Here is a 10,588-nt window from a genome sequence, read left to right as displayed (position 1 = left end):
TCAGTTCAGCCACAGGGTGGCATATTTATTTTATTTAACCTTTATTTAACTAGACAAATCAGTTAAGAACAAATTCTTATTTACAATGATGGCCTACATATGGCAGACTAATGTAAAAGGCATTTCAAAGGTATACCTGAAACTATGAGGCACAATGCACTTCACATGGTCAACTAAAAAAACACAACACTTTTCCTGTTTAAAAGGTAACAAACATTGTAAAACAGTACTAAGTTCTTGTCATTTATATGCTCCTCTGTGTCAATCTTGATATCATCTTACAACTAGTTTGATCACATTCCAATCCTTCCCTGAGCCACAACCCTAAAAGATTATTCAACATTGGTATCTAATTTTTGGAGTGATTTCAAATCCTTGATAGTTTCTGTTCATGAGCAAGCATGGGTATCTCTTGAAGTAAATGTAGTAACATTCCAAGCACCTACCAATGGCGCAAAATGTTACTTATTTTCACTTCCCTTTCCTATATATACACACACCATTTTTCCTCTGTAAAAAACACAATTTGATATACTGTAACAGTGATATTAAGCTCCTGCGTCCCTTCATTAGTGCAATGTGTCTGGTGGTGGAGTGTGGGCCTAACACTCCAACGGTTGGAGTGATGGGTCTAGCCCAATGTTGTCACACACGCAGGGCTCTCTTCTTGTTGGAGAAGAACACCTGCCAGTGGTCCCATTTGAAGCCAGTGGACTGGGTGCAGGACCCTCCCTCACCACAGGTGTAGCCTGTAGTGCAGCAGTGCTTCATGTCACTGCAGCACACCGCCTAGGAGGACAGGTGGAGGAGGACAGGGATAAGGTGGAAGGGAGAGTAAAAAAAGAGATTGAGGAAGCAATGAGAGAAACCATATAGGAATTTCACTATTCAATAGAAGGAGAGTAGATGCCTTAGTCTTGAACTCCACTAACATTAGTATGACATTTTCATTTTTAGAAGCGTTTGTGGTGTCTGTGGTGAGAGGGCGAAGGTGTATATCATACATTTGGAACGGGACAGCAGGCCCATGTAGTGGCGGAGACCTTGCAGCATGTCTCCTCATTATTGCAGACAAACGGCCCCCCACAGTGGATTTCCTTCTCCTGTGGGGTCGGGGGCTCAGGCGCAGACACCCGAGTTAGGGGTACCGTCTGGAACTGAAGAAACATTAGCTTCTGGCAAGTCCCTGAGCCCATGTTACAGCTGTAGCCCTGTGGACAGCAGTGCTCCTCATCTGCACAGCACACAGCCTATACAGGGAGACAAGACAGAGAAATTATTTGTATTTAATTTAACTAGGCAAGTCAGTAAAGAACAAATTCTTATATACAATGACAGCCTACCCTGGCCAAACCTGGACAAATGCTGGGCCAATTGTGCGCTGCCCTATGGGACTCCCAATCACAGCCAGATGTGGTACAGACATGAAAGGTTCCCCATGTGAGATAGCAGAGCAAAACTGTTTCTAGGGTTCTCTATACGCATGTGCATACCAACACACACCCTCGCTCACACAAACCTTGCGCAGGGGGCAGCAGCCCCACTGTCCTGTGGAAAGTTGGCAGCAGCTGGAGCCTTCAGGGCATCTGTTCTGGGTGTCACACTTCACAGAGAGGGGGGCAGTGAAGGCACTGTCATCTGGCTCAGCTGCCAGCTTGTTGTACCATGGGATCACCACCCCAGCCTTAGAGCAGGAAGTCTTGGTCATATCACATATGTAGTCTTTGGGACAGCAGTGCTCTCCATCAGCACAGCACACTGCCTGGGGAAGAGGGAACAGAGAGTAGTGAGGGAAAGGGCTTTCATTCCCTAAAATCCTTCCTTAATGGGAACACCATTAATAGTGCTGAGTGATTAACCAACATTTTGGTTATCAATAAACTAATTGACCGATGTCAGTTCAATTATTTTAATTCCATTTCGTTCAATTTTTTTTTTTAAATGAGCTCAATGCGCACGTTGCAGTTTCTTTAGAGATAAATCAGATCCAGCCTGAACTGTGAGATGTTGTAGGGAGTTGTTTCCAACAGGCCAATATTCGACATAGTTTAGCGCATAAAACATTGTAATGAACTACAATGACTATAATCCATTGCGCATCGACTTGTCCGGTCTGTGTTTCTTTTATGCCTGCTACAGAGGGGATATAGAGAGCGCTTGAGAAGCAGACCAGGCTGGGCTGGAGAAGTCAACGGGACAAGTAAAAGAAATGTCCTTACATTTTATTTTCTCTAAATCTAAAGGTACAACCTAGATTTGAGCCAATGTCTTAAGCAGTTGAACAAGTTATTACTCCAACCTCATGAAAGTGACAATCTTACACGTTTTAATTTTAATAAAAATTACTATATTGAAGAAGTGGCTTTGATTTGGTGGTATGAACATGCGCAGTTCGGCACCTGATGCCCGTTAGACCCAATGGCGTTTCTGAGCATGAGCTTAGATAGCCAACGTCGCCATGACATCGCCTACAAGCGTGATTGGATATTTCTATTGGAGAAGCAGTTTCTGCCTATCTTCATACTGTACTGTCTTTGGAGCAGCTGTTGCTTCACCAGATATCTCTACCTGAAAATACATGATCAAAGTGATTGATAGTTGGTATTCAGCAGTCATAAAAGTATGCCTTATTTATGTTGAAGAACTACAAAATAGTTATTTTGTCAGACAGCATAGGCAGCAGCTCTATAGAGATGAAACAATGAATTGGAATGAAATAACAAAGTTATGAATTAAAACAAATGTAATACACACAAAACCTAATATTTTATTAAAGTAAAGCAATGTGATAAGCAGTAATGGCCAGCCACTTCCATCATGGGACTTTTATTGTTTTATTCTGTGCTGTTACAGCATTCAACCCAAATAATCGAAACCGAAATCCGTCATTATTTTTTAAATAATCTAACCGAAACCGAACAGACCTCAAAAGCACCAATTGCTCAGCACTAACCATTACTGTAACACTCACCTGTGGCAGTGGGCAGCAGCCCCATTTCTGGGTGGACTTCATAAAGCAGCAGGTAGCGTCCTTTGGGCAGCTGGTGTGGGCGTCACACCGTGTCCTGTGCAACTCCTCGTCTTCCTCACTGTCATCATCCTCTGTAGGCAGCTCCATGTCGTCCATCTGCACCCCCTGGTGGTCTGTGGGTGCCTCCTCATAATCAGGTGCCTGGGTTGTGAGGGTGGGCACCTTCACCACCATCGGCTCTGGCCCGGAGGGACCATCACAGGTGAGGGTAGCCAGGTCACAGGTGCTGCCATGGGGGCAACAGTGCTCATGGTCCTCACAGCAAACAGCCTTAAGGAAGGGAAAGGACACACAACAAGCCTTTATAGAAATTATGTAGAAGTATTGAGAAAAGTTGTGACTCCCTATTATACCCAGTTTCCCAGTTCTACTTTTCAATACTATAAAAACAACAATTGGTTCAAGCTCCAAAACCCCTTAATAAGGCAGAAGAAAGGTTATGATCAGAAGCAGCAGCAAGCTGACAGGAGTAAAGAATGAGGATGTGATACTGGGATGTCGTAAAGACCAAAACTAAGTGCCTCTTTGTTAGTCATACAGAATCTCTCACCGCATTGCAGAGCAGTCAAGTTAAGAGGCCATTCATTAATTTGCCTATCCACAGCAGTAGTAGCCATATCTATTTGTCCTTACCTCAGGCAAGGGGCAGCAGGCCCAGCCTCCTGATGCTGTCTTGCAGCAGGTGGTGTTGTCAGGACACACATGGGTGGGGTCACAGGTAACATCTCCTGGCAATTTACCCTCCCGAGGCACGGCAGGAACCTTCTTCAGCCAGGGCTCAGAGGGGGAGCCTGAGGGGTCGTCACACGTCTGGGCAGCCTGGTTGCACTTCTTACCATGTGGGCAGCAGTGGACGAAGTCACTGCAGCAAACTGCCTGGAAGAGAGAAGAACCCAAACAAAAAGGGGAAGCTGTCACAGGAGAAGCAAAAGACATGCAATCAGGTTGATCTATCTTGAAGAAATTGATTAGCTAAGAGAGTGAATGGGCCCCTACAGTATGAGACATAGTATACCTGTGGCAGAGGACAGCATGCCCATCCTCCTTCCTGTGTTTTACAACATGTGGTTCCATCCAAACAGGCCGTTGACTCATCACAGGGAACGTCTGGAGAGACAGCAGGGTGTTAGTGATCAACACAACTGGATGAGCTAACAAAATATTTAATAAAGCAGCAGGTGGTGTGGGCGTCATACTGTGTCCTAGGCCCCTCCTCATCTTCATCACCTTTGTCATCCTCTGTAGGCAGCTCCATGTCATCCACCTGCACCCCTTGCTGGTCTGTGGCTGCCTCTTCATGATCAGATGCCAGGGTTGTGAGAGCTGGCACCTTCCCCACCATGGGCTCCGACCCTGAGGGACCATCACAGGTGAGGCCAGCCAGGTCACAGGTGGTGCCATGGGGACAGCAGTGCTCATGGTCCTCACAGCAAACGGCCTGGAGGGAGGAAGGGATAGACACACAACAAACATTTTCTGCCATTTAAGACTCACAAGCCTTTATAGGAATTATGTAGAGGTATTGCTGGTAGCAGAAGAGATTATGCAAGTTAGAGAAAAGTTGTGACTCCCTATATTACCCAGTTTCCCAGTTCTACTTTTCAATGCTATAAAAACAACAATTGGTTCAAGCTCCAAAACCCCTTAACAAGGCAGAAGAAAGGTTAAGATCACAAGCAGCAGCAAGCTGACAGGAGTAAAGAATGAGGAAGTGATGTTGGGATGTCGTAAAGACCAAGTGCCTCTTTGTTAGTCATACAGAATCTCTCACCGCATCGCAGAGCAGTCAAGTTAAGAGGCCATTTATTAATTTGCCTATCCACAGCAGTAGTAGCCATATCTATTTGTCCTTACCTCAGGCAAGGGGCAGCAGGCCCAGCCTCCTGACGCTGTCTTGCAGCAGGTGGTGTTGTCGGGACACACATGGGTGGGGTCACAGGTAACATCTCCTGGCAATTTACCCTCCCGAGGCACGGCAGGAACCTTCTTCAGCCAGGGCTCAGAGGGGGAGCCTGAGGGGTCGTCACACGTCTGGGCAGCCTGGTTGCACTTCTTACCATGTGGGCAGCAGTGGACGAAGTCACTGCAGCAAACTGCCTGGAAGAGAGAAGAACCCAAACAAAAAGGGGAAGCTGTCACAGGAGAAGCAAAAGACATGCAATCAGGTTGATCTATCTTGAAGAAATTGATTAGCTAAGAGAGTGAATGGGCCCCTACAGTATGAGACATAGTATACCTGTGGCAGAGGACAGCATGCCCATCCTCCTTCCTGTGTTTTACAACATGTGGTTCCATCCAAACAGGCCGTTGACTCATCACAGGGAACGTCTGGAGAGACAGCAGGGTGTTAGTGATCAACACAACTGGACGAGCTAACAAAATATTCCACAACACTATTGTGTTGTTCTAAGAAGAAGTGTAATGTCATACCTCCTGTCCTAATGAAGGGTGGAGAAGTACCCTCCCAAAGAGAAGCAGGACTCCTATTGGCTGAGGTGGTAGTGACTGGAATAGGTGTCGTCACTTGGGCAACTTCTGAAAGCACGTACAGCAAAATAATCATATACACATTAACATCCCGACAGTGATTGGTACAAAAATAGATCAGGAAAATATGCCTTTTTTTGGGGGGGGGGGGGGGGGGGGGAGGTGAAACCTACCATTCTGGTTTTCCCACTCTGCCCTCTTGCGGGCAGGGAACTTAGCCCACATGGGCATTTCCTTGTTGGTAGTGGATATACACTTGGATTGCTTGATGTCACAGGTGCTGCCCTCAGGACAACAGTGAATCTTATCCTCACAGCACACGGCCTGGTCAGTGCACATAGACACACAGAGAATCACCTTATGAGATGACCATATATAAACGAAGGGTTAGCACATAGGCCATGCAAATCCTTGATTAGACATCTCTCCATGGAGTGATTACAGACACTGGAGAGTGTACATGTCACACATTCAAAGGACCGATATTATTCCTGACTCGCAAATCCACGATAATAACCCCCTAGCCCCCTCCATATAGCCCCCTGTACCTTGGACATGGGGCAGCACCCCCAACTCCCATCTGGAGTCTCACAGCATGTGGTTCCCACTGGGCACTCAGATTCTCTGTCACTGCACATCACTGCAACAACAGGCTCTGCCGGGGTAGAAGAAGGCAGAGGGTTTAGTGATGATGTTGCAACAGAAGCATAAGATGGCAACATGTGACTCCACAAGAGTCTAACCTGTCTGTTTGATGCAGGAGCTGCAGTCTGTGCTGCACTGGTGGCCTTCAGGACAGCAATGTTTCCCATCAGAGCAAGGCACAGCCTGTGTGTACATTAGATCAATTTACTATTCACTCAGGCCTGCATCCTAACTTGATATTTGTGCACATAACTCCAGTTTTTCCATTGACACCAATGCATGTTTATGTGAACGGTATAACAGTATGAATCTGGCGCAAAAGGCTAGATTGCAGGATTGGTTAGGTTATTACATGAGCAACGGGACAGCAACCATAGCCTGTAGTGGCCTTCAGACAGGAGAACTCTTCGGGGCAGTGGGACTTGTCAGGGCAGATGTTATCATCCTCATCCCCGGCATATGCACTGATCATTCTGAAAGACTAGAGGGGTAGAAAAAAATACATTTTACTTTTTCAATGACAAAAAACATGACTGATCATAGTATTTTTGATTTCCTTACGTTCATCTAGGTTAATTACGTTGTTGGGGAAAAATTGTTTTGTTACAGTCTAATGCTATGTAAATGCTTGAGTTGAATAGTACTGTATGTACTTTTCACTGTTAATTTTCAGTACCCTCTTCACACACCTCACAAAGGGTTGATTTGGTTTTGGCTCCTTATCTCTAGGCCACTAAAGGCGTAACCAGGCTGAATTCTAGTTCTGTCTATTTAGGCTCTAAAGATCTTATCACGCCCCTATACTTGGCTGTGAGAACTGGTTAGAACCGATTCTTGTTTGTATAAAGATTTAAGAAAGGGGTAAGCAGTTCTTTGTGTAGTGATCGTCCCTGCAGTTGCTTGAATAAACTCTTATTGCTGATAAATGAGTTCTGCCTGATTCCTCCAACGAGTTTTCCTCAACAATGTGAATGATTGAAAACAGGGACACATATTGCCATGAAAGTCAACTGGTGTCATTGTTACAGTGCATTTCAACGTTGTTAATGGTAATCTAAACTTTCTTCCTGGATTCACTGACATTCTTACTTTAGGATATATGGACTGTTTAGCAGAGACTCTCTCCACCCATGGTAGGGAGACAGTTCCATTCACACACATGGACTCATTCACAACGCATAGTGTTCCCTCAGGGCAGCAGTGGATATGATCCTCACAGCACTCAGCCTGAGATAAATGGTAGGAGAGTAGTTTGATTAACAAAGTGTGTTAGAATCTCACATCTTACAGACCAAACAGATACTACGAGAGAATGCTAGCACAAGGGTGCAATTAAAGAGGTATCTATTTCAGGGTAAGAGACAATGACACCATAGTCTACCTATTTGGTTTGTACACTTCTAATAGATATAATTCAGTGTACAAGGGTTAGGGAACTCGGGTTCAGGCTGCAAATAAAGCTAGGGGCTAAGCTCTGCAGGCACCACCCCATACATACAGTGCCTTGCGAAAGTATTCGGCCACCTTGAACTTTGCGACCTTATGCCACATTTCAGGCTTCAAACATAAAGATATAAAACTGTATTTTTTTGTGAAGAATCAACAACAAGTGGGACACAATCATGAAGTGGAACGACATTTATTGGATATTTCAAACTTTTTTAACAAATCAAAAACTGAAAAATTGGGCGTGCAAAATTATTCAGCTCCTTTACTTTCAGTGCAGCAAACTCTCTCCAGAAGTTCAGTGAGGATCTCTGAATGATCCAATGTTGACCTAAATGACTAATGATGATAAATACAATCCACCTGTGTGTAATCAAGTCTCCGTATAAATGCACCTGCACTGTGATAGTCTCAGAGGTCCATTAAAAGCGCAGAGAGCATCATGAAGAACAAGGAACACACCAGGCAGGTCCGAGATACTGTTGTGAAGAAGTTTAAAGCCGGATTTGGATACAAAAAGATTTCCCAAGCTTTAAACATCCCAAGGAGCACTGTGCAAGCGATAATATTGAAATGGAAGGAGTATCAGACCACTGCAAATCTACCAAGACCTGGCCGTCCCTCTAAACTTTGAGCTCATACAAGGAGAAGACTGATCAGAGATGCAGCCAAGAGGCCCATGATCACTCTGGATGAACTGCAGAGATCTACAGCTGAGGTGGGAGACTCTGTCCATAGGACAACAATCAGTCTCATATTGCACAAATCTGGCCTTTATGGAAGAGTGGCAAGAAGAAAGCCATTTCTTAAAGATATCCATAAAAAGTGTTGTTTAAAGTTTGCCACAAGCCACCTGGGAGACACACCAAACATGTGGAAGAAGGTGCTCTGGTCAGATGAAACTAAAATTGAACTTTTTGGCAACAATGCAAAACATTATGTTTGGCGTAAAAGCAACACAGCTGAACACACCATCCCCACTGTCAAACATGGTGGTGGCAGCATCATGGTTTGGGCCTGCTTTTCTTCAGCAGGGACAGAGAAGATGGTTAAAATTGATGGGAAGATGGATGGAGCCAAATACAGGACCATTCTGGAAGAAAACCTGATGGAGTCTGCAAAAGACCTGAGACTGGGACGGAGATTTGTCTTCCAACAAGACAATGATCCAAAACATAAAGCAAAATCTACAATGGAATGGTTCAAAAATAAACATATCCAGGTGTTAGAATGGCCAAGTCAAAGTCCAGACCTGAATCCAATCGAGAATCTGTGGAAAGAACTGAAAACTGCTGTTCACAAATGCTCTCCATCCAACCTCACTGAGCTCGAGCTGTTTTGCAAGGAGGAATAGGAAACAATTTCAGTCTCTCGATGTGCAAAACTGATAGAGACATACCCCAAGCGACTTACAGCTGTAATCGCAGCAAAAGGTGGCGCTACAAAGTATTAACTTAAGGGGGCTGAATAATTTTGCACGCCCAATTTTTCAGTTTTTGATTTGTTAAAAAAGTTTGAAATATCCAATAAATGTCGTTCCACTTCATGATTGTGTCCCACTTGTTGTTGATTCTTCACAAAAAAGTACAGTTTTATATCTTTATGTTTGAAGCCTGAAATGTGGCAAAAGGTCGCAAAGTTCAAGGGGGCCGAATACTTTCGCAAGGCACTGTACCTGATACATTGGGCAACATTCATAGCCATCGGAGGGGCCCTTGCAGCAGGTGTTGCCCTCCTCACACGCCTCTCCGCCTAGGCAGTCATCAGCAGAGACCTGGGCCAGCAGGGCCATACAGAGCACCAGATACCTCTGCATCTGGAGAGAAAGAGAGAGACAGAAATAACTTGTAACACAAACTATATATTATATGCATTTATTGTACAATCAATAACTGACAAATGTTAGAAAGCTCTTTTGCACAGAAATGCATAAATTCTCAACAATGAAGTCATCAGAACTAAATCTAGACAGCACTCTAACTCTCCTCTTAACTAGGTAGTGCTGTAGCCTACTAAAGTATATAAAAATTCCCCAAGCTATTTCCATAGGTTCACTTCCTCTTTTATGTTCCATCGGGTGAGCTTCAGAAAGTTAACAGTTCCACATTCTTACCAAGACAAAGCCCTCCTCATATGCAACCACATTTAAATAATGAATCTAGGATGCAGAAAAGGGGATATGATTATACCGTTACTAAGTGCTGAGCTTCATATGGGAGAACATTATAGCAGTCTACCATTGCTTCAGTGTTGTTTAGGCTACTAGACACAAAAATGATGCAGCATACAGCATTTTTACTTTCAGTTTACCTGTTTTTATGAAAGGAAAATTCCCCTTAATCTGAGCCAAGTGCCTCCCATAAGAGATACTTTCCTTCGTTGTGGTATCAAGAGCAATAGGGAACACAGGTGTATTAACCACAAACAATATTCACCTGACAATCAGTACTGTTCACTTACTGTATTTTGTGACAAGGTGGTTTCAAAAGGAGACGAAAATGGTCTTTAACAGTTCCAGAAGAACTGTGGACCCTGACATATCATCATGCTTATTTTTCTATTGGCACACACTCAACCATGTTGGTCAGAATGTGCATTTAGAATTTTAAAAGATGGACCCACCCACCTAGGTCCATATTAAATGATTTGTAATTGTTATCACAAAAGACAATGAACAATGACAACAATTTAAAAGCAATGACAAGGATAGCATAAACAATATATGCAATTTAATTTGAAGTAGAACATTTGGTACAATTTCACTTGAGAAGTTTAGAATTTCATATATTTGTCATTGAGATCTTGCCACTATCTACATAAAAAAAAGTTGACCTTACCTCTATTTCAGTGACTTTACAGGTGTCCGCGCTCCTTGACAATGTAGCTGACTCCTGAACGCGCTGAAGTTTCTCAACAACAAAATATCAAGTGCAGGAAATATGTTCACGCCCCTAAATGTCTTCCTAGCTATTCGACATT

The 10,588-nt window shown here is 43.9% G+C and overlaps 1 protein-coding gene across 4 annotated transcripts; it reads right to left on the bottom strand.

Moving 5' to 3' along the window:
* Positions 1 to 10,582, bottom strand: LOC110486632 (progranulin). 4 transcript variants are annotated; one of them, XM_021558378.2, is made up of 17 exons: positions 10,447 to 10,582; positions 9,285 to 9,425; positions 7,253 to 7,390; positions 6,516 to 6,644; positions 6,262 to 6,346; positions 6,067 to 6,173; positions 5,692 to 5,842; positions 5,462 to 5,566; positions 5,268 to 5,359; positions 4,886 to 5,128; positions 4,259 to 4,469; positions 4,047 to 4,138; positions 3,665 to 3,907; positions 2,972 to 3,301; positions 1,520 to 1,762; positions 1,005 to 1,250; positions 1 to 789 (listed from the first exon to the last, which is right to left on the bottom strand). In XM_021558378.2, the coding sequence occupies exons 2-17, from the start codon at positions 9,423 to 9,425 to the stop codon at positions 646 to 648; spliced, it is 2,700 nt and encodes an 899-aa protein (XP_021414053.2). In that variant the 5' UTR covers positions 10,447 to 10,582; the 3' UTR covers positions 1 to 645. The 4 variants fall into 4 exon arrangements, with proteins under 4 accessions (XP_021414053.2, XP_021414056.2, XP_021414054.2 ...); XM_021558381.2 differs by having other exon boundaries at positions 5,462 to 5,563; XM_021558379.2 differs by lacking the exon at positions 10,447 to 10,582 and adding an exon at positions 9,920 to 9,941.
* Between the last annotated feature and the right edge of the window lie 6 nt (positions 10,583 to 10,588).

Source organism: Oncorhynchus mykiss, chromosome 13, assembly GCF_013265735.2.
Source record: "Oncorhynchus mykiss isolate Arlee chromosome 13, USDA_OmykA_1.1, whole genome shotgun sequence".
Lineage (NCBI taxonomy): Eukaryota > Metazoa > Chordata > Actinopteri > Salmoniformes > Salmonidae > Oncorhynchus > Oncorhynchus mykiss.
This window is presented reverse-complemented; position numbering and strand designations above follow the sequence as displayed.